This window comes from Anas platyrhynchos, chromosome 1 (assembly GCF_047663525.1).
Source record: "Anas platyrhynchos isolate ZD024472 breed Pekin duck chromosome 1, IASCAAS_PekinDuck_T2T, whole genome shotgun sequence".
Lineage (NCBI taxonomy): Eukaryota > Metazoa > Chordata > Aves > Anseriformes > Anatidae > Anas > Anas platyrhynchos.
The window spans coordinates 58,771,750-58,796,712 of record NC_092587.1 but is presented as its reverse complement, the minus strand read 5'-3'; the positions used below and the strand labels follow the sequence as shown (position 1 = coordinate 58,796,712).

Genomic DNA, 24,963 nt, shown 5'->3' with positions numbered 1-24,963 from the left:
TGGAATGGCAAAATTTTTATTGTTCAATCAGATTAACTCCAGAGACTCCTCACATTTCCAGCTATAGAAATTGTTTATATTTGGGATTTGGAGTTACTTTCCTCCAAAACTAGGAGAAGTAAATTCAGTGAGAATTGCAGGTTTTGTTTCCTTAGTAAGGATAACTGAAGATGAAGCTGTAGGAGATGGGAACCCCCCTGCAGAAAGTGAAACAAGGTCTTTCAGATTGTTGCATTTGCCTGATTATATCATGATTTATTGAGATGGGGCATTACCATCTAAACAAATGGAAGTTCCCAGTCTAGGCTAATTACTGCTTTTTGTTCGTATTGTGGCAAGTCTTTACTGAATATTAAGAAAGTTCACACAGAAGCAAATGGTGGTAGCATACAGCAAATCTCTCCTGTTTAGAGGAGGGTAACTCAATTTAGACTACATAGGACAACCCTGAAGTTAAAAAGACCTTACAGGTTTTAACTGTACCAATTCAATTACTAAATAGTTTTTCTAAAAAATATTTACATTGATAAATATAAATCAATAATGATAACAGATTGGAATATGTCTTTTAGTTTGCTGGTAGCTCAGATAAACAACAAATAAACAACAAATAAAAACTACAAATACAACAAATAAAACTACAAATAAACAACAGTTAAGCCTGATTTTTTTTGTCTGTTGATATTCAAAAACTTTGTGTTAAAATAATATTTTTTTTTAATTAGTCCACAGTCCAAGGTGACTTAAAAACCTTAAGAGATAACTCATTACAAAGTAGGAACATATTTTAAATGTGTATAGGAACATGCAGAAAAATGGAGTGTGACTTCCAGGAGAAGAAATATTACAGAACAGCTTTATACGTTTTATATTTTAACGTGAGCAGCAGTAGAATATCTTTTTGGAAAAAATAAATAACCAGAACTTTAAAACTCAGATTTTCCTGTAAAAGGTTGTAAACAACAACAAGAACAAAACAAATAAACAAACAAACAAAAATAACACCACACAAGCTGTTTGGTATACTGGGACTGAAACCGTATGTTATCTTAATAGAAATAATACTGCTTAAAGTTATTATGATTACACCATTAGCTTCTTCCCAGTTTGTGGAAATACTTTATTCAACAAACACATGCACAGACAACATTTTAAGATATTACATATTGTATCTCTTTCTTATAGAACAGTGATGGTACAGAAAGTTAAGGCAAAGACAGCTGTTCTTGCTGTAGGTACTCTCTGAAAACAACTGAGACTGTCAGATACAAAATCTCTTTAAAAAACTTTTAAAAAATAAATTCACACCAAATACAACATTTAAAAAGTGTATGTTTTAAGGTAAGTAACAAAGTGTCAAATGTACAAATATTGGAAGCAAATACTTATTTTACATTTCAGTTACCCAAAAGAAAATTTTATGGTCTCCTCCAACTGCGCATAAGGGAAGAGTTCTGTGCCAGGTCAGTCCAGATCCTACAGCTGCAGTACCAGTAAGAATGGGCTTAAAAAAAGAACAAGACTGATATCAATACAACTTACCATGAGTGATTATTATACCACATAGACCAAGTTACACGAGCAAATCCCCACATATCTAATACTCCTTAATAAACACAGTGAAAATACAACAGAAATCACACTGAAAAATCTGATTATCTGCTACCCAGTTCCAGTAGCTACTTACTACACTTAAGGAAGATGAAACAAAAACTTCCATGATAACAAACTATTTACCTATTTTCATTATTTTTATTAACATTATTATTTTTAATGCATGCTTTCAAACCTAGAAATTGTTGTAATGACTTCCTGTCATTATGTGTACTCACAACTACTATGTTTGCAAATAATATTTTTATTGTAAACTTTGCAAATGTACACTAACATCAGCAAAACCAAAATACTTCCTGTGCTTTACTTGCACTGTCTCTGAACATATGATCATTACTAATTCAAACCTCAAAAATACACAACCAGATGATTTTTGCATCCTTAGAATTACAAATAAAAAAGAATTTATTAAATAAATAGCTAATTTTTTTTTCTCTTTGTATGAATGAGACAAAGTAAAATAAAACATACAGATCAAACTGCATTTTAAATAACAGGTTGAATAGTGTATGGGAGTTTTTTTTAGAATGGATTTTTTTTAGAATGGATGAGACAAAAAAATAATTAAAAAAATGACAAAGCAGCATTACTGGATGGTTTGGGCTACTTTTTAGCTACAGCTTTTAACTATTTATGAGTTTGATTTGAAAAGGACAGATGCAATTCCATCTGAAAGCTGAATTCAAAATTTACCTGGGGATGTCCTAAATGATGAACAAGCAGTTGAGTAGTTGTCTTTCCTGGATATCCAGTGGTTGCAAACAGGTTTTCATTCACACGGGACCACCTATGAATTAAAGGAACATACCTTTACAATATTCCTAACAAAAGTGCACACACGCTGGAGTTCTTTCCCTTGTGAGTAACTGTGTGAAGCCATCAGATAGTCCACTGATACCAAAGAAATAAATACACCGCCCACAGCCCTGTATGCATGTTGTGTTACAGAAAAACTTAATGGTCATTCATAAATTTCACTAAGATTATGGAGCAGGTCCCACTAAAAGTGAGTGAAGAGACACAGTTGTCCCTAAACTCCCAAGTAAGTGCTTGCATATACACAGACTGTATCAAAAACAAAACTGAGATAACAAAATATAGATAGCACTTATACCTGAATAATCTGGCTCGATCAACATGGACAGGTCTCTTATCCTGCGGATAACTAAAACAGACATTCCATGTAAAAAACTGTTCTGCAAACAACTATGCATTAAGTATCCAAACCATACTTTTAAGCAATGAAGGGGAAACATTGTCTACTGTTTGTGAAAAAGCTGAGGGAAAAACAGCTTTCCTGCAGCTTACATTTCAATTTGGAAGAAGAAAACTGAAATAGGTAGTGACTCTACTGAGGTATTTATGATTGTAATAAATGCATAAACCTTACAATGAGAGGTAAACAGTAGAGATGCTGTCTGAAGTGGACCAAAAGAAACAGCATAGTATTTTTCACAGATAAATACTGATAGAAATAAGCATGAAAAAGAATGATCTGTACTGATTCCATAGCTGCTGAAGAATGTTCATTTATTTACTGAAAAGGAGGTGTAATACACTGAGCATTTAACTGGTATTTTACCAAAGTAGCCCCATTACTTCGTGGCCTGCTTAAGGAGATTCTGAAGAAATACATGTCCTGTACATAAAAATACCTGGAGCAAGTGATATCCCATATGAGCCAATCATTTCCCGCAACTGCTCCAATTTTAAGAGTATTCTTTAAACACCAGTCTGCTGACATCAGTGGCGTTTGTTCACATTCTAGGGAGAGGATGGCCTGCTGTGTAATTAGATCATAGAATCGTATTGTCCCATTTTTCTCCGCTACCATCAGCTGTAAGAGAAATTAATAGAACTTAGCCTGTAATGAATCAGATTTTATCTAAGCTTTTGCTGTTAAAATAGAATATATTTGTTTTTTGTTAAGCAACGTAAAAGAGCTTCCTTATTAAATGATTAAAAAATGCATTCTGAATGAGGAGGATGCCTTTCAGACAGTCATGAACAACAGTTAAGGAAGGCAAAGCAGCATTAAAAATACTCTGTCCCCTCCTCTCCCATCCCCACCTACTCCCGTCCCCCAACATCCAAAGCTGCTTGGGAAAACATGGCTGTCACAGAAACACACTCGGTTGCAAACTAGAAGACATGGTGCACCAAGAATTTTGAACTTCAATAAACTTTTCAATAACCACCAGCCTGTAAGGTTTTATTAGTTTTTTGAAGGGGATTTTATTTACTAAAAATAATAATAATAATAAAAAAATCTCCTTTGCCTGCTCTTTGATAAGGGTCAGACTAAAAACAAGCTAATATATAAGATTGGTGTAATATTTCAATATCTTTGCACAGAAAAATAGGGCTAATTAGTGCTTATCAGAGCCCTAATTAGCTTAGGGCTGATCTAGTAAATTTGTTGTGTGAACTAAACTGCCCCGTACCAAATATAGTGGCAAACATTCAAGTTTGATGACACTGGAGTCAACAATCTTCTTAGTAAGGCCTAAGATACTGGTGGAAACTATAGGAAGAACACCAAGCCTTCCTCTCTATAGCTAAATAAATATTTTGATACCTGATTTGACTGCTTTTTTTCTGTTGTTCAGTGTGTTTTTGTGGTAACCTGAACAGCTATTTGCAGCTACTTAAGGCAGTTATTGATTCGCACAACAGGAATAATAAATACAAGATTGCAAGGACTAGAGTAATTCAGCTAATGAAGCTGAATATTTTTCTCTTGGTAACTTCAAACAGATACTTGGCTTGCTTTACAGGAGTCTGTGTTATCAGTGAATCTTGCTATCATGACTGATACAAATTGTCCTCTGGTAACTGTAAGTTATTACGCAATCAACAGTGACTGACGTATGTAATCACTAAGGAGTATTTCTCATGGGAAGAGCAAGGGATTGACAGTAAAAAGAGAAGAATCTGATTGAGAATTTATTTACAGTGATTTCACATTAGCAGATCTTTCCAATATCTAGTTTCAATATCCACAGGCTCTCCAAACTTAAATCTTACTATAGCATCAAAGATTCATAGTTAGAGAAGTACATCCTCCTGTTATTTTAAGGGTGGTAGTGATGAAGAGCTGTAAAGCACAACCTTAAAAGCCTCATCAGGATGCCAGCACACACTCATTCCAGGAGAACGTAAAACAAAATGGGCTTTCTCATTTCCTTCCAAATCCCAGACTCTAGAAGAGGAAAAAGAAAACAAAAGAAAAAAAGGTCAAGTAATTAGCTGTGTATTGCCATTTGACTGAAATAAGTTAAGATTTGGTGCCTCAATACATCCAACAAAGGAAGTGATCAAATGAAACACTGTTCATGCTTTATCACTTCAAGAAGAAAACAGACTAATGGAACACCTAGAATTAAATTTGCAGATGCTTAATACTTGTGCATGGAAGTCAGTAAAAGCAAGCCAGTTCTGAAGAGAGTAATTAAAAAATGAACTAGGTACACCCTTGATTTGAAAGGGCAACATCCAAACAATTTGACAAGCTTAGTTGTCTAGATGTGAAATCTAGATGATACCTTCTCTCTTTTTTCATAAGTCAACACTGCAGTATTGGGTCAACATAGATTGACAGGGAAGTGTATGCTGAAACACCAAAACTAGGTTATATGATGAGTGAGTTTTCTCTGGATGCACTCCATGTGAGCATTACTGAGCCATGAAGCTACCCAGCTTATAAAATGCAGCAAAAACAATACAGATACTATTTTACCTCATAGCCACTGCTCAGTTGCCTCATTTCCTACAAAATCAAGAGCTCAGTTGTAGGACAAGGACATCACAGTTGTGAACATAAATTTTAACCACAAGTTAGAGTGCTATTTATATGCATTTTAATACACAAATATATATACATACATCCTTCCTTACTGACATACAAAACCTTAGAATCAGCCAAATTTTCAAGTGTAGTGTTCTGCTCAGTCTTTAGATGAGTGGCTATATAACTATTATTGTTTTTTTTTTTTCTAGGGGATTTTTGCTGACTTCCTCCAGACTTTTTTAGTTTATATCTCACCAGGGTGCTGAGAGCTTTATATTTAAAAGATTTCAAAAAATTCTTAAATAATACATCATAAGTCTAGACAAAATATATGGGAACAAAGTAAATATATTTAATGAACAATGTTATTTTCTTATGCCAAACCACAACAGATCAAATATTTGTTTTCCCTGCAGAAAACACAGTCTCCAATCTTGAAGGATCAGCGTCCTTATTAAAATAAAGTCAAAACAAAAACCTGACAACTGTTTAAAAAATGAAATATCTACTTGATTAGGTAATTTAGAAACATACAATACTTTCTTCTATTGCCAGAAATTTTGCCTTGTAGATTTGTCCAAGTCAAATCAACACTTTCCATTTGTATTTACTGTGCAGGGAGAAAATTATGATATAACAGAAGACGGTGAATCATTTTGGCCAAAGAAGCATGCCATCATGTTTCCTTCCCTGAACTGAGTGAGATTATTAGGTGTTGAGACAGAAATTTATGCTTTGTACTTCCCTAACTATGTTATTTATAAAATGCCAAACTAGTATCTCTTATATTGTCAGGATGTTGGGATCGCTAGTAACAAACACTATAGAAAGAAAGAAATTAAAAAAAAAAAAAAAAAAAAAAAGGATAAATGCCCCTCATATATTTCCTTCTTTCTCTATTGATAACAAACATGGTTATCATTTAGTTTTGGAAAGAAACTGACAATACATATCAAAATAGATCCTTGACTGAATGCATCAAGAACATGTTGTTATGGAAATGTATTTGTGATTATGGAAATTAACTCTTTGTAATATTTCTTTTTGACTAGCACAAGTTACAAATGTGCAGACACAAGTTTTAGCCAAACTGAGTTTCAGTTACTCAGTAATCATAACCAAATCAGCTACAGATGCTAAAAAAGCCTCCTGTTCTCTCCACATTCCTATCACATAAATCAATCTATAAAGACCTAGCATCTTGGTTCCCATTCAAACCCCATGAAACTTCACTAATATTACCATGTTTTTATACTCAAACTAGTGTCTACTTTTATCCAAACATTCTTATTTTTTTGTAACTCTGCATTGCATCACCCTCTATCAACCCTCCTCCCTCCATCAACTATTGTTGAACAGACTTACTGAGCTTATGGTATTATTATTATTTTTTTCCAACAGTTATAAAAAGATTCCGAAATAAATTTAAAGGATATAAGTTTGAATAACCCCAGTTGAAATGAAGGCCAAAGTTGGAATAATGGAAAGCCTCAAAATTACATATAATCTGCTCAGTAAATTAATTTATTTTTACATAACTAAGAATTGAGAATCATATACTGCAATGATCACACTATTTAAGCTAATACAAAGTTAGAGATAGCTACAAATGTCATTCAAGAGAACTCTTGAAATATTAGTATATTCCTCTTATCACTCACATGCTGTGATTAAATGAACAAATGACAACTGCAGTTATCTCAAAGCATGGAGCTATTCAAACTATGTTGGAACAACTATATTTTATGTAGTATACATGAATGTGGATGATGACATGCGGCGTATGTGCAGCAATTTTACAAAATGGACTTTTATTAAAATTGCCAAAGTATTCATTGGAACATCTGAAAACCTGTTTTGTGGCAATAGAGATTACCCTTATTGTACATTCTAACTTTCTGAATAATGAATAATTCTAGCTAGAGAGCAAAACCAAATTATAAATGAATAAAAGTCATCAAAAAGAATAGTATAAGAACAAAACCATATTGTAACTTTAAGGCATTTCTAAAATCTTCAGACAATGGAAGTAAAAAAAAAATAAATTATTTTAACATAAGGTTTCCAGCAGTCTTTGTGAGTGGGCTTGGGGCACAGAACATCTAGTATCTTTCTGTGACATCTAATACCATCTAATACCTCACCACAAAGCAGGATTGGCTATCCTTGAACTGTCTGACCTACTCTTATAAATGACCAACAAGTTTTTTTTTTTTTTGTTTGTTTGTTTCTTTCCTTTTCTTTTAAAAATTTGACTTAAATATCCTTAAAGTTTCTTTGTATCTCCAGCAGACATACTTGCATTGCAATTGTATAACCAAAAGTATAACCAAAATTGATGGTTAATATTTTGGTTTTGACTGCGAGGTATAAGAAGTATCATGTAAGACTTTGGGGGGACACACAGGGATGCATACAAAAAACATGCAAAGCCACAAGCTAGACTCCTAAAAATAATTCAAGACTCCCAATTATTTTCATCAATTATAATGCACAGCTAGTTTGATAAACACTATCAGCATAGCTCAAAAAGGATAACTATTTTGCTATCATATTTCTTGTATGAAGAAATACTGTGGAATTCTATCACAACAAACTGATGAACATAGAACATGGAATAAAATACTTTATTAAAAAAATCTATGGTTGACAGCACAAAATGGGAAGACACAAATGAAATATAAATTTAAGGCAGGAATAAGTGAGAAAGGCAACTTTACAATATGGCCAGAGACTGAATTGGTCTAACAAAGTAAGACACAAATGCAACAAGCACTGAAAACATTAAAAAAAAAAATAAAGAAAAAACACCAATCAACCAATAAAACCAACAAAAAATAAATAATTTATCACTGACTTTTCTTGTCTACTGTCTAGTGAAATACCTATGCAAAATAACTAAGACATAAGAGTACCATGTAAACAAACACGCTATAGGTAGAAAAATGAAACAAAACTAAACAACTAAACTACAAACAATATAATAAATTTTGTGACTTTAGTTATATTTATTTTCCAGTGATATTAAACCTTTCCCCAGGAATCTCTGTATAGAGACTAAAACTAACCTCCTGATGGACTGATATTTGTGGTATGTGCAACAAAAACTGGACTTGACAGTGACTGACAAGCCTGGATACCTGAACAAGCTTGCAAAGTGGGCCCATGTGAACCTAAGTCCAAGTGCAAGGTGCTGCACCTGGGTCAGGGGAATCCCAGACATAAGTACAGACTGGGAGAAGAACTCACTGAGAGCAACCCTGCAGAGAAGGACCTGGGAGTGGATGAAAAGCTCAACATGAGCCAGCAGCACGTGCTTGCAGCCCAGAAGGCCAACCGTATCCTGGGCTGTATCAAAGCAGGCTGAGGGAGGTGATTGTCCCCCTCTACTCTGCCCTTGAGAGATGCTACTTGGAGCACTGTGTCCAAGTTTGGAGCCCCCAGCACAAGAAGGGTGTGGGTCTGTGTGAATAGGTCCATAGGAGGGCCATGAAGTTGATCAGAGGGCTAGAGTGCCTCTCCTACAAAGACAGGCTGAAAAAGCTCTGGGGGTGACCTCACTGCAATTTTTCAATACTTAAAGGGGGCGTATAAAAAAGATGGAGAGCAATTTTTTGCTCAGTCAGACAATTCTTCACTCAGGGGGTGGTGAGGCACTGGAAAAGGCTGTCCAGAGAAGCTGTGGATGCCCCATCCCTGCAGTTGTTCATGGCCAGGTTGAATGAGGCCCTTGGCAACCTGATATGGTGGGGTGGCTTCCTTGCCCATGGAAGAAATGTTGGAGTTAGCTGGTGTTCCCTTCCAATCCGAGCTGTTCTATGATTCTTTATTTATATTTTACTTTAACTGTGCTCCACATTAACACATATGACTCATCGATAAAACTGATTCACATTTTTCTTTACTGCAATTAATAATTTAACAGTAGCTATTTTAGCTATTTCCTCTACCAGCATTTTTAACCATTTTCTTTATAATTTTGCTATCAAATTTAAAAACTATATTTTTTTCTGTTCTTAACGGAAGAGTAAAACAATTATGAAATGCTTAAAAAAGTGAAATACAGGAAAATGTCCCGCAAGTTCTTCATTAGTTTACTCCATATTATACTTTAAAATATAGAATAAACAAAATTTGAAATTTGCAATAGCCTGCCAAAGACATAAGTAAACCATAGGTTTGTGAACTGCTTCATCCATCTTGGAATCTAGCCATCCTTGGGAAGGTAACGCACAATACACAGAACACAGGGTTTGAATTTTTCAATCAGCTTTTTTGCAACTAGCTAATCTTTTATTTATTTATTTATTTTGTAATTTTTACAGCTGTGGGAATTTTGATCTTGTATATATATACAGTTGTGAATAACTGTAACATGGTGGGGTTTATGAATATTGCAAAGGTGTATTATTAAAAAAAAAAAAAAAGATACTTTCTAAGGTTATATTAGTTTTGAGATTGTCAGTGCAGAGAATCATGATAATTTTCAAGTGTACATCAGATTTATAAACCAACACCTCTTGTCAATGAATGCCCTTCAATTTACGACTACATGGCACAGAAGACAACTGCAATTATTTTGATGCTCGAGTATTTTTAAACAGTCTTAAATAATCAGTTCTACTTTGCAGCTGGTCTTGTGAGACCAACAAGACCAAGAAAGCTACGTGTAAAAGCAACAAGAACTCCTGAACTAACTATTTAAAGGTAAGAATGCTGAAGGCATCACCACAGCCTCTTCTCAACTGGTATCTGACTTAACACTGTCTTCCAACAACAACAACAAAAGACCAAAGCCAGCCATGAGATGTAACTGTTGCAGCAGTTTGTGGCAAGATTGTTTAATGCATGAAAATTGAAAACTTGTGTTCCTTATGTATCTCTGCTAAACTTACCCCTGAGTGAAGAGGAGGGAAGAACTTGTTTGTCGCTCTGTATGATATACATACTGAGGCACAGTGTTAATTATATCAAGACACAGAGGTGGAACTCTAACAGAACAACTCTGACACATTTGAAACTCCTTGTTCTTGTGCTAATTGTTCTACTACTTCATTCCAAAGGTATTAACAGATGATGTATCCTGAGAAAAATTTCTGAGTAGAAACTGAGTACAGACAGAAAAATTATTCCTCTTCTTACATTACTGCTGAAGCAAATTACACAGCAAGTAAGGAATGATTTTGGTAAGTCTGAGGGAATGCATTTTCCATTACTTTTGAAAGTTTAACCTTTAAGTTCAGTAAAAAAAAGTTTTCATGCTCCACATGCATAAATGGAAAAAATAAGAACTCAAGTAGCCAAAAAAAATCCTGCTTACTTCACGTGGCTTTGAACCATAGATTTTATGGTTTACTGCATAACTGTCCTTCAGTTATTAACTCCTGATAGCATACACTAATTAAATCATTTGTATTTCCTTCTCCTTTAGTATCAGACTATTGGTTTTAAAACAGTCCTCTTATCTCAGAAACACTGAGCATTTCAAAAAATAAACAAAACATGCCAAATATTCAAATACCTCTTTGCTGAATAAACCCAACATTAGTTTAGATCTAATAAAAAAAATCAAGAATAGAGAATAAATTGGAACAAGCTAGGAATAAGTCATACACATTTTTACTACTCATTCCTAATGATTTTGTTGGAAATAGAGACAGGGCAGCTGTGGAAAATCTGCCTGCTGGTTAAAGTACTATTTTTGAGTTCCCTAGGGGTTTTGAAAAATCACAGGCCTTTTAGATTTTCAATTCACATAAGACAGAGTAGCTCTACTAATGCTACTAGACTGATTTACACCAGTTGATGTTCTGCCCTTTACAAAATCTCATACACAGAATAATCATCCTAACAGCTATTTCTTTCTCTCTTACCAGGTAACAGATTGCTTCAAACACAAGATCTTTTCCTTTGTTCTTATAGCACTTTTTTTCTTCCCCTGAACATTAAATGGTCATGTATATAGCAATCAATATGGTCATAACTTCAAAGAGCAAATATGTAATTCACTGTGTCAGTATGATACTGTCCTTAGTCTATATAATTGCATCTACCAGTAAGGCTAATAAGTTCAGGTAAGCAAACAATTTCACATGAGTATACTGGTTTTAAACTTGACTCATTTGAAGATAGAATGGATGGACAGAGTCTGTACAGCTCAGAGCTGTACATCATGTCTTATGTCTCCTATTCTTGGAGATTTTTTTTTTTTTATTTCTATCCCACCTGGGGAAATTGACAGTGTACATAATCATAGAATATCTTGAGTTGGAAGACACCCACAAGGATCATCGAATCTAATTCCTGGCTCCACAAAGAACTATGTAAAAATCAGACCATGTGTCTGAGAGCATTATCCAAACACTTGAACTCCAGCAAGCTTGGTGCCATGACCACTGCCTCGAGGAGCCTGTCCCAGTGCCCGACCACCCTCTGGATGCAGAACCTTTCCCTAACCCCCAGCCTGACCCTCCCCTGTCCCAGCTCCATGCCGTTCCCTCAGGTCCTGTCGCTGTCCCCAGAGAGCAGAGCTCAGCGCCTGCCCCTCCGCTCCCCTCATGAGGGAGCTGCAGGCCGCCATGAGGCCTCCCCTCAGCCTGCTCTGCTCTGGGCTGGGCAAATCAAGGGACCTCAGCCATTCCTCCTGTCTTGCCCTCTGGACCCTTCACCGTCTTTGTAGCCTTCCTTTGGATACTCTCTAACAGTTGTATGACTCTTATACTATGGTGTCCAAAATTGCACACAGTATACTGAACATGATGCTGCATCAGTACAGAGTAGAGCAGCACAATCACTTCCTTTGACTAGCTAGCAGTGCTGTGCCTGATGCACCTCAGGATGTGCTTGGCCCTCCCTGCCATTTACCAAATTCCTTTCTGAAGAGCTGCCCTTCAGCCTTTCATCCCCCAGTCTGTACATACATCCAAGGTTGTCCCTTCCCAGGTGCAGAATCCGGCACTTGCTCTTGTAAACTTCATATTGTTGGTGATTGCTCAGACCTCCAGTTTGACAAGATCTCTTTGCAAGGCCTCTTTACCCTCGACAGAGTCAAGAGCTTCTCCTTATTTAGTATCACTTACAAACTTAGTTCGCATTTGAGTCTTGCATCCAGATCATTTATAAAAACATTGAAGAGAACTGGCCCTTGACTGAAGCTTTGTGGAACCCCACTAGTGACTGGCATCCAGCCTGATGTAACCCCATTTACTTTAACCCTTTTAGCAGGACACTCAGCCAACTGTTCACCCATTGCATTATGGTTTTGTCTAGCTGTATGCTGGGCATTTTGTTCAGAAGGATACTGGAAGAAACATTAGTGAAAACTTTGCTCAAATACGAAAATATCACATCTACTGGCTTTCCTTGGTCAGCTAGATGAGCGACCTTGTCACAATAGGAAATTCAGTTCGCTGAACAGAACATTCTCCCTCATCAACTTGTGCTGGCCATCACCAATAACTGCGCCATCTTTCATGTGTTTTTCAATAACTCCCAGAATAATCTTCTCCATAATACCAAGGCAGAACATTTTTCTTCTCATTCATCTAGGAAGTTCAAAACCAGGTATCTTTGAAAAACAAAACAAAACAAAACAACAAAAAAAACAACCCCACAAACAACAAGAAAAACACACACCAAAAAAAAAAAAGCAAAACACAACCCCCCACAACCCAGTTCACATGACTGATCTTCCCTTTCAAAATGAAGACCTACTAAAAATAAGTAAGGAAGCATATACACACACAGAAAAAGCCAAACTATTATTTCAATGATATTTTGAGCAAAATGCATACCTGCAAGTGTGATCATCACTTACACTTGCAACTTCTTGACCTTCTTTGGGAGAAAACACCAGATCATTAATGTAATCTGAGTGGCCATCAAACATCTGTCAACCAGAAAAAAAGAAATATTTTTAACTTTGAGCAGACTTTTCCACCATTAGTCAACAATATATTCAACAGATCCAGTCAATGAAAGATTTGAGTGTAAAATAAAGTTATCATTTCTACATCGAAGGGAAAAATATTCATTAGTAAAACTGGAGATATTTAAAACCTCTAATGCTTGTGTATATTTACACTGTAGGTGAACAGAACCCCACTGCTCCTTGTCGTTACCACAGAGGTCAGCTTGATGCTCTGGTAAGTGGATCAGACCAGAACTTCTTATTCTTTTTCAACCACTGAATTTTGGAGGTAGAAGACAATAAATCTCAGAAAGAAAGAGGAAAATCAGCAGGAAGTGAATGTACACATAATTTATAGATTTTAAAGAACTCCAATTATTCATAAGTAACTCTTATCTCTAAACAAGAGTTTTTAATAGGAATTCCTGCAAGCAGCAAGAGAGTTTTTTTCCTGAAGGAGCAATAAGCCAATCACTTGTCCAGTATATTCCCTTTCCCAAGCAGTCAATATATAAATTCCTTAAGAGCAGATATCCACCAGAGATGGCAAAGAACCAAAAGGCTACCTTTAGAATAAAAAGTGAAAAAAGTCTCAATGAAACAAGTAACAATGCATGCTGAAGGCTTCATGAAAACTGAAAGTGAGGAAAAACAGCACATGAAAAACAAGCAGGCCACACAATATCACAGCCATTAATCACAGTTTCTGTTAAACATTTGAGAGAAACTGACATAGTACTTTATGCTCTTTGCTTTATATACTCTCGTACTGAAGAGTAAGGAAAATTGGGTATAGTGCACACTGTTACTGTGAAAGTAATAGATCATCCATTTTCAAATAATAGGACATAATTACCCATGGTGTGAATGTACATATGAACTAGCAGTCAAAAGCAAACATTCACAGTTGTATCAGAAAGCATGAAGTCATTTCAAAGGAAACTATTACTATGTAATTGTCCTCAGCTAAAATTTATTAATCATGACATTTTTATTTCAAAGTACTGAGAATAATTTATCTATAATGAAATCCAACTTAGTAACATAGCTTCTCTGAATGAGAAGCAGAATCAGTTTTTAGTAAAAGTTAAAAGGATATTTTTTACATATTCAGAAGGCTTTTCAGCTGTCTTAGCCATAAAATCACAACACCATTTTCTTCTCGAATCTGTTAAGTGTTTTGTACTTATCTACAGATATCAGTAATCTTTTAAGCTTTACAATATCTTCAAACATCTAAATTAAAGTTCAAATACAGATTCAGCATTAAGCAAGCAGGCAAAACTCATCTCATTTAGGCTGAGTCTGAAGTACTTTCAACCCTGCTGAAATACTTTTTCAACCCTGCCCAGAGCAGGGGGTTTGAAACTAGATGATCTTTAAGGTCCTTTTCAATCCAGGCCATTCTATGATGCTATGATTCAAATTCATTCACATGGTTGTTAGGTATGAGTACATCATCTCTGATCTCATTAGAAAATCTGTAGCTAGTAAGTATCAGAGTTTGTTCCATCTGAGGATTCATGTGTGTTTTCTCTCACTATGGTTTTTATGCCAAAAAAAATCAATTGTAATTACTTAAATCACTTAAAATTTGAAGTCAATTATTTGAAGTCCATATGCAGATGTTGGATCTATTACTGTTTCATCCTCTTTACTCTCACTGAGTAAGTCACTAGGCATAGCTGCTATTGTTTTGCCCAAAGTATTATAAAAAGGACACGAAAATATCCACTGGATAATGGCATGACATGAAGAGATGGCAAGGAAAAACCAGGTTGAATGAAAACAATCACTTCTCAGCTTTCTGAAAGAACAAAATACTGTTCTCTGTGTTTGTTCCTCAGAACGAGCTATGCAACTGATCAAAAAGGAAAAAAATAAAACTGTAAACCATACACAATAATGAAGCTGCCTCTCTAAAAAGTTATGAATGTTCAATACAGAACCATTTTCAGCAGCCAACTTATTTTTTTTTCCCCCCAACAGCCCATAATTTCAATAAAACCTTGTGGATTTTACTAGAACTAATACATCCTAAGATGATGCTAAACTATTTAGACAGAAATGCAAGTCTTTTGAAAATTTTCAGCATTCAGAATTCAAATATCCTGCCTCATTTTACATACACAGTTTTCATGAAATATGCTTTTTATTAAACAAAATTTGAAGCAGGAGAAGAAAGCCACAATTCATTTCCAAATGAAAACCTCAGAACAAGAAAAGACTTCACGAAGATCCATCAACCGTACTTTACCTTTTGTTTGTTGTTCTGGGCTTGATCCAGCCCATAAATTTTGGGTTAGTTGTGTTGACAAAGTAATGGAAAACTCAGTATACTTGAAGTTCCTTGTTGATAATTACATCAAGACAGTTTTTCCACTGGGAAATCAGAGTAAAATTACTCTGTCTATCCCTCCAGAAGCAACACATACTAATTGTTTAATATAAAAGACAAAATGTTCAGAGATTACATTTTGACTGTAATGACATACTTCCCTCAGCTTTTTTGCACATTTTGTACCTCCCTTGAAAACCTCATGTGTAAAGTGTGCACTGTACAATGGATCAAAGTCTTCCATGTGTTCATTATGTATTCAACCTTAGGTTCATGAAATAGTTTTTCTGAGGTTTTGATTGACTAATACTAAGAAACCATTCTATCAAACTGTTTACAATTAACTCGGCATAGCTCATAGAATATTTGTGAACCTCTGAGATTTCCAAATACTTTAGATGAGAGTTAGGTGTTATTTTTTTTCCAATCACAAGAAGTATATAGCTCAATGATCATCCAAGTATAAGAAATTATGATGACTACTTGGAGAAAGTATTTTCTCCAATTTTTGTCAAAGCAACAACAAAAACACACACACAAAAGCAAAAAACAAACAAAAACAAAACAAACAAACAAAAGCCTGGAACGTGCTCTTAAAGACATTTTTACCAATCAAAGAATCACATAATGTTAGGGACGGGAAGGGACCTTGGAAGATCATCTAGTCCAATCCCCCAATATAAGCACACTATTCCTTTTCACTAATGAGATTCTCACTATTAGGAAATAATCCACATTTTAAGCTGTTTTCTGATCATTTTAAGCATTAGACCAAGCCCGATCCAGTAAAAACAGGAATTTTTACTTCTTCCTCAGTCTCAGTATACCCTTGATGAAGTTCTTAGACTAAGTTCAAGTGGTGAAATTGGCAAAAAACAGAGCTAATAACTTCATTGCTAAACTGAAGCCCAAACTTCTCATTTGCATAGCATAAGCCCCGAATGGTCTTTAGTATTCTGTTGCATCAAAAATAAACCAACTATTGTAGCTTCATCTGGCCACGTAGTCGTAACACCTCCTGTATTAATACATCTTCTGTGATCATTACAGTCAAGACTTATCATAAATTTTTTTTCAGATGTGTTACGTAATTGACATACTTTTGCAGTAGAAGCTTGTAACTGCAGGTCAGCGCAGGTTGTGTTAGAACGAAGTCCTAAGGGTAGAAGAATCAGTTCCTCAAAGAATCTTTTTGTATGAAAAATAATTGCTATCTTAATAGAAATATAAGTGTGGCATTTTAAATTTATTTGTAGGCACCCAGACAAAGCTACTGTGTAATATATTCTGCTAAATTAGAAATACATGTTTTAAAGTTTCATTTGTGTTGGTCACATACCAGAAAAAAAATCTTATTAGACCTGGGAAAAACAGTAACACATCACAGAAATTCTATTTTGAAAAAACAGCTTTTCAGAATAGAATAGAATAGTAGCACAGACTGTGCTACTGCATTGCCTCCTTTGCTTCTCTGGTTTTAATATTGATCATGCATTGACAGTAAACTACAAAATAACTGTCTCATCAGGTATATTCAAAATGATTATTTTAAGTGTGTTTTTTTTTGTAATCTTATTATAATTCAGCAATAAACAGCTTAATATAATTCTTCATTAGAATAAACTTGCTTATTTAAACTTCTATTTTAAAAAAAGTTTAAGTTCATAAGTTATCAAAAATGCTTTTGTGTGAAGTTGTAAGGCTGAATATTTATCATATGTATTTATTTAACTGGAAGCAATGGGTTCCTATTGAGGAAAACAACACATCCCATTGAGAATTCCTAGCGTTAGTCTAGAAGGAGCCCTCAATCAATGTGCAACAGTCTGAAAACTAGTATAGACATGAAGGCTGCTTCGGAATGTATAAAAGAACACCTTCTGCTAAAGACCAGATGATAAGAGACAGGAGACAAAAAGAGGTATGAAGGCTATGAACTACCACAGCTGTCACTTTTTCACAATTTTTGGCAAAAACACAAAAATTTGTTGGTCGTTAACACCCAGTAATTAAAGATTTCATATTCATTACACAAGGAAAAAAATACTTATTCATGCCTTGACCCATGCTGAAATTAAGAGACTTGTCACTGATTTTAGCAGACAGTCCATCAGGCCCATTGTTAATCCAAAAAAAAAAAAAAAAAAGAGAGAGAGAGAGACTAGACAGCTGAATTTAGAGCCTCTAGTACCAGGTTCTTCTATGTGTTTGATTATTTCCACTAATTAACCATTCAATTGTCTATACTGTTATTAATGAGTCTACCTATTCTCTTTCTTCCGCGTGTTTACAGACAATTCTATAAATTTCTCAAATTAAAACAGACATACGTAATGAGTAAAGTAACTTTATATTCTGCTAAAAAAGTTGAAAGATTAACTCACACCATCAAAGCTGCTTGTCTACAATATCACAAAACTGGCAGATATTATATAAAATGGTAACTTTGGTAAGGAGTGACACACATAAACTTACAAGCAAACGTTAACAATTTCTAGAAATATTTTGCTAGAAGTGCCGGCCAAGCTGTTTGCAACCGTGTCAGTTATCCTACTTCCTGGCTGACAAGGCTATACAAGGTGATGGACCAAGCACGAAGGAAGGAAAAAATGGGAAGGTGCATGCATGAAGTAACATAGAACATCTTTTCTGAAACTGAAATACTTTTTATTTTTTAGTAATGTCCATTTTTACTTATATATAGCTTTATTTCACTACATTATTATTTGACCAAGAGTGACATCTGCAATTAATTTACTTTCTGTATGACAAATATTGTCTTACTAATACATACTGCCAAACCACAAAGGAAAGTCAGTTCTTTTCCCCTTCATATTGAATACACAACTCTCAGAGGCATTATCATATTCCAAAGCACTAAAGAAGGAACCCTCACCCCTGATTTTTCAGCACTGATTAGCTTTGTTTGTTCTTGTCTGAAACCTCAACAAAACAAATTCAAACTAACATCTAATTAATATTAATATTTGGACTGGGGTATTGTTTCAAAGGCAAAATTTTGAAGAATATGTACATACCCAAGTGACATAGGAGTTACAAAGAACAAGAATGCCTTACAAACAAAAGAAATCTCAGACCCGACACCTCTTACATCACTGGTGAAAGAACACTACACTGAAAGAACAGGAAGTGAAAATGTATTTGAAGGAGTCATTCCCTTTCTTTTTATTTTAGACATAAACAAGTGCTGGCCCATGGCCATGTTTTATATAACTGTCTGCAGTTACGTAAAAAATACAGTATTCTTTCTTTAAATCTTCTACTGTATGAAATGGTTTCATTGCAACTTTCCTGTTCCCCAAGGAAAGAGACAGATAATTAAATTTGCTCTCCATATAGACAAGTCTAATAAACAATACCACATAATATTTTACAGGTCTCTATGTAAAGGAACCTTTTCCAACACAGTACTTCAAATTCACCTGTGGAATATTTTTAGACCATGTTTTAGACCACAAATAAACCTCTACTTACTTTTTGTCAATTTGGCTGTTACATAAATACTTTTAAATCAAAATATAATATAGCTGATAATTAGTTATGCCCACTTTAAAGATAGAAAGGTATATTCAATACACTGATCCTTGCTAGAGATGATGGGTCTGCCAGAGTTTAGTGTTCTACATCATACTGTACATTAAGAAAAGTGAGGCACAAGGTCAGTGAAAGATTAGACTCCACTAGAGACTAAAGAAATATTCAAAATCAGCTCAGTTACCCTTACCTTATATTCATTCTTGTCCTGCAGGTCTGAAGTAAATAGCCTTAACTTCCTATCAGAAGCTGCTGTACAAAACCTACACTCAACAGAAAAAGAAAAGCCCTTCTGTCAGATAGCACTGTAATGGCTGACTTTTTTTTTTTTTAAATAAACAAATAAAACAACAAACAAAACCAGATCAACCAAGAGTTTCACCCCATTTTAAACCTGCAAAATGACATGCAAAAGGAAATTTAGATTTTCAATCAAACGTATATTCTAATTTTTCTGCTTTGGCATCAAGCATTCTGAGCTATAATTGGAGCTTGCCTCTAAAATATGGTGTATCAAGTGCCAAGAACACTTTTTAATGGAAAGTAATACAAAACATTTTATAAAGCTAAATCTGAATCAACTATGAATTACCTGAAATCTCTCATAACTGCCACAGAATTTACCTTGGAGGAAGTGGCTGATAGAAAAAACAGAACCCTCATCATCAGTGTTTAAAATTACCTAGGGATTAATTTATTAACCAGTCTCCAACTTATTTTAAAGAAAAGACTGTAAAAATATGTAGCAGTAAGCAAACAGTATAGTTTTGAAGAGGCTTACAAGCAATTGAGAACATCTGAATTCATGTTAAGTGCATATTTAATAATTGACCATTTTTCTAGACTTGCAGCTTGACAGGTCTCACAAATAGCATCCGACTTACTCCTAATCTAGCCCATACTATGGAGAACATCACGTGTAATTTTACAAAGCAGGCCATGATACTAGTATCATTCTTAAAATGATACATACACATTATACAGATACATACAACAAAAAGACTAACTAAGATTGCAGGCTGACTAAAATTAAAAAATCTAGTATCTATTGTGAATCCACTGTGGGGAGGAAAGAGAAGCAAGAAGCAGAAAAAAAATATATAAGGATGATTAAGAATGAAACTGTTGTTCCAATGGTGTTCACAGACTTCCAACAGCAATTTCTTCACAGTTATATTTCAGCTGTAAGCATTAAAGTTAGTTCAATATTAAGGACTTAGAGAAAACAGATATGAGACAAGGATTCATTATAGTAATTTATTCAAAATACCTTATCTGGGGAGGTAAAGCATCAAGTCTAGTTTCTGGACTCCATGCTATGGCATCAACTCTGATTCCATGATGAAACGTTCGTAGTGTCTTATATTGCATGCCTTCCACTTCTGCATCCTCTTCCTACAGAAATACTGTAGTTAGCTAATTCAGAATAACAGGTTGATGACTTCTAACAAGTCAGATTAATATGAAGTTGAAAGTTAGATGTATCTGCTGCAATAAAGAAAGTATTTACTTGAAATATGTAAGTAATTAAAAATCCATTAAATGATTGCAGTTTCAAACCAAAGTCAACATAGCACAAAACCAAAACTACATTGCACAAAAAGAAGACTTGCGAGACAAACCTGCTGAGCCCATTCTTTGCACAAGCAATAACGGCATAGATACAACCAGAACCACTGACAACAGCATGATAAACACACACTGAAATGCAAAATAATGGGAACAAAAGCAAGGAGGCCATGTAGGCCATCTTCTCTCCCAGTTGTTTTTATTTTATGGAAAAATGCTAGAACCTGGTTGTTCTGGAAGAACAGCAGCAGGTAGAAAGGTACCCTTCATCATTTAACATGACAAAAATTACTACCTTGGCTATTCTTCCCAATGGTGAGGGAACTGGATGGTGGCAAAGATGAAACAATTGCTGGGATTGTGGACTTATCGACTGATCTCCAAAAAGTTCTCAAAAGATCCAGCATAGTACCTCAAAATAACTGAAGGCTATTTTGACAAAATGTTCTCTATTGCACAATTCTGTTTTAAGGAAAAAAATCCCTCTGTATACACTCTGCATAATGTAGAAGCTAGGAAGGCCCTAGGTGATTTTCAGAAAATTTCCAACAGTAAGACTTTGGGGAATAATAAAGACCAGTTATACTGTTTTCTATATTAGATAGTAAAGTATAAAAACAGTACCATGTAACAGAGAAGTGAGCTCAAGAAAAAAAAAATAAAAATAGATTCCAAAGATAAGAGTGTTCTACTATTGATTTTCAAGCATCCAGGGGAAAAAAAAAACAAAAAACAAAAAACAAAACATGCCTCGTTAAAAAAAAAATAGTATTACGTATAAAAATATACAGTATGCTATTTTACTTTTCAAAAACTTTCATGATATGATGACTGGAAATAATGTCAAGGTAAAAAAACCATATTTTACTGTTTCTAATAGTCTGTGAGAGAGATGTAAAAAAAAAAAAAAAAACACCTAGAAAGCAGATGTATATTAAGTAATTATTTGCCACTGTCCTTCCTTGAAAGAAATGTCTCTAAGCTTACTTTGGAAATTTTAATTATTCCTTTCTATTCCGGGTATTTGAAATCTTTGCTGCTTTGATAGCTACCTGAAAGCCTTAAAAAAATAAAACACCATACAGCAAATGTTAAGTTACATATTTCTAAAGCTACCTGCTTAAGTTCCCAGGTAGTAGTCACAAACATTTGCAAGAAATACTGAACTGGGATTACTCTTCCAATAGAGCACTCCTGTTTTCATTGCAGTCTACTCAAACAGAACTTTACACCAGCAGGATGCTAATACCAATATGTATTTATGTATACACTTTTTTCTCTTTAAGACCAAATGTCCCGAAGTCATCAATGTAATAAAGGAGTAAAACACTTTCTGGCAAAATGGGGAAGGAAAGAAGCAGGAAAGTGACTTTAGTCTTTGTCAGAAGACATGCTGTCAGTTTCATGAAGCAACTAATGAAAGCAATAAACACAAACTAACCTGAAATCTACATGTCCCTACAACTACATAGTTATTGCCACCATACGCAATGAGGGAACATGCATCTCCACTATCAAATGGATTGAATTTTATCACATGCACATAATCTTCACAGTCCACAGTGTAAGCAGCATTTCTAGTAGAATCTTGCTTCATTTTCAGGGGACTATGTCAAAGTATCGTGGAAGCGATGTCTTCTTCAGGATGAAGGTCAATGTTCCTATATGGAAAGTATTAAAAAGCATGCATTATGTATTTGCATAAAGAAAAAAAAGTATTTGTGGCGCAACAAATCAAGATTTCTTGTAACACCATATTTATGGACACAAAAGGTCAATTTAAGCTCATTATATACAGATTTAACATGTAATTCCAACAATCAAGAGATTAACTAACTAAGCTACAAACATCAGTAACAACTGCAGATTTTGTGCTACTGATGGCAACCTATCAAGACATGGGATTAAGTAACTCTATGTACCAGAAAAGTCACACACATAATTTTAAGAATTTCAACCAAATGACAACAAATTATGTATTACTACCATCAAATTCTCTTCCCTGGTGTACCTCTTTAAAGGACAATAGGTATCTAACTAAAAGCAGAATTAAACCCACCAAACTCTAAATGCAAACACAATTCTGCAGAATACTTGTTTCATGCCATAAGCCAACCCAACTGCAGACACTGCCTCTATGCCTCTGAACTTGCACAGAAAAAGTTAATTTTCAACTGGATCAAAAGTATACCTAAACATTAATGCTTTACTCTATTCAAGCACTTTTCAAGAAAATCAGACTCCTGTGCTTGCACATAGGAGGCTGAGATACACAACTGATTTTGGGATCATCCCAGATTTGACATCAGTGCACACCTTTTGAGAAATGACAATTTTCTGCACGTGCAGCATGGAAAGATAGCTTTAAACTTCAGACCCTCATCATATTTTGTTGCGTTAATGACCTGAAGGGCTCAGCACCGTGGCTGAACATCATGCCTGGGAGCCACCACAGTTTGATGGGGATATCACCGGGGACTCAAAGAGGCTCCCCACGTTTGTAGCGTGTACTTATTAACCAACACAACAAACCACCACGTTGACAGAAGTATCTTAGCCACATAACTCGCATCGCCACGCTCCTAAGGCCAAACACAACTCCTAGCCACCTCGAAGGCTCCCCACCAGGGCAGACCCCATGCCTTGGGGCAGCACCATGGGGACAACCGGGCGGTGCGGCTCAGCCCCCTCCTCACATCCTTCACCTTCTCGCTCCCTCCCTTCCCCTTGGGGGCCCAGCGGCTGCCCCAAAGGAGCCCACCCCACACCGTGCAGCCCCAGCAAGGGCCCAACCCCCGTTCCTGCTCGGGTCTGGGGGGAAGCCCCGAGCCCTCTGCGGCTCCCCCCTGCCCTCTCCACGCACCTCTCCGGCCCTGCACGGCCGCGGCTCCCGGCAGCGCCTCCCAGCCCCGGGCCACCTCCTATGCTTCCGGGGCAGCGCTCGCTAATTGGGCGGCAGCGCAGGATTTAAATTAAAATCGGCGGAAAGGGCCGACAGCCGCCTCGCACCGGAGCCTATGCTGGCAGCCCCGGCCCCCTGAGGGCTGGAGGTGGGTGAGCGGGGGCAGCTTCAGCCCGCTGGGGCCTCGCGTTGTGCCCGGGGAGCTGAGTGCGGGGGACCCTCGGAGTTTGGGGTGGGTCCCTGGCGGTTGTGGCAATACCGGGTATAAGGTTCAGGGCTTGTCCTGCGGGCTATTTTGGGGTTGTTAGGGTGGGTGCTGGCTCCCAGTGGCTTGTATTGTTCCTCAGAAGCCTCCCTCACTGAGGAGGGTGAGGGGGCAGAAACCCCTTATCAAGAGTTTGTTATGCCTGGCCTGGGCTGATTTGTACCTATCCAACGGTTTTGTTTGCTATGACTCCTGGTTTTTGTTCATGTCAAAGTAAATGGGATAAAGTAAAGCAAATTAACATACTTGGAGGGGGCCTGCAAGAAAGATAAAGAGGGACTCTTCATCAAGGAGTGTAATGATAAGACAAGGAGGAATAATTAAAAACTTAAATAGCTTAAAATTTTAATAATGTAAATAAAACTTGTGGCTTTACATTAGATATTGGGAAGAAATTCTTTGCTTAGACAGTGGTGAAGTGCTGGCACAGGTTGTCCAGAGAAGCTGTGGATGCCCCATCCCTGTAGGTGCCCAAGGCCGGGCTGGATGGGGCCCTGGGCAACCTGGTATGGTGGGAGGCATCCTTGCACATGGCTTGCCATGGCTGGAAACTGATGGTCTTTAAGGTCCCTTCCAACCCAAACCATACTGTGATTCTAACTCTTCCCCTGCAAACATCTTGGTAAATAAGTTGTTGCTTTGTCTTGCTTGTTGCAAGATGTTGCTTTGTTTTCCCTGCCCCTCTCCTGTTCCTGATCATACTAATTACCAATAAATAAGTGCAGTGATCTACGCGTTAACAAAATGAAATAAGGGGAAAAGTTGGGTTTGTGGTCTGAAAGTAAAAGACAGGGGTCTTCATTGTGTACTGTATGCAGCGTTAGGGAATTGTGTTTCAGAAATTAGTGGGTTTAGAGAAGGCTGTTTGAGTCTCAGGTACTTTTGGCGTAGTAAATGCAAGAAGGTGAAAGACCAAAGCACGAAGTAGTCAAATACAAAACTGATGTTGAAACTCATTTCCAAAGGAAATAGGGAGAATGATGACTTATGGGAGGAAAGGAAAAAAGGCTTTGTGCATAGG

General features: G+C 36.1%; 2 protein-coding genes across 5 annotated transcripts in view; one reads left to right on the top strand and one right to left on the bottom strand.

Moving 5' to 3' along the window:
* NUP37 (nucleoporin 37) lies at window positions 1–23,779 on the bottom strand. Its single transcript, XM_027449369.3, has 10 exons — window positions 23,639–23,779; window positions 22,217–22,436; window positions 20,477–20,601; window positions 19,397–19,469; window positions 13,198–13,292; window positions 4,726–4,816; window positions 3,270–3,451; window positions 2,729–2,779; window positions 2,308–2,401; window positions 1–1,504 (listed from the first exon to the last, which is right to left on the bottom strand). Exons 2-10 carry the CDS (start codon window positions 22,370–22,372, stop codon window positions 1,391–1,393), a joined length of 981 nt encoding a protein of 326 aa, XP_027305170.1. The 5' UTR covers window positions 22,373–22,436; window positions 23,639–23,779; the 3' UTR covers window positions 1–1,390.
* The window catches only part of PARPBP (PARP1 binding protein), a 52,720-nt gene continuing 51,441 nt past the window's right edge, over window positions 23,685–24,963 (top strand). For 2 of the 4 annotated variants that reach the window (XM_072038560.1, XM_072038552.1), the window contains exon 1: window positions 23,685–23,825. The gene's annotated coding sequence lies outside the window, so the exon portion shown is untranslated. Of the gene's footprint in view, window positions 23,910–24,963 lie in introns of all 4 variants that reach the window. The other 2 variants (XM_072038562.1, XM_072038556.1) reach the window with 2 other exon arrangements.

Coding starts and splice junctions, on each gene's coding strand:
- NUP37 (XM_027449369.3), bottom strand. CDS start 22,372: ATGAAGCAAGATTCTACTAGAAATGCTGCTTACACTGTGGACTGTGAA. Junction 20,602..22,216: donor TAGGGACATGTAGATTTCAG/GTTAGTTTGTGT, acceptor GTATTTCTGTAG/GAAGAGGATGCAGAAGTGGA. Junction 4,817..13,197: donor AGTGATGATCACACTTGCAG/GTATGCATTTTG, acceptor TTCCTCTTCTAG/AGTCTGGGATTTGGAAGGAA.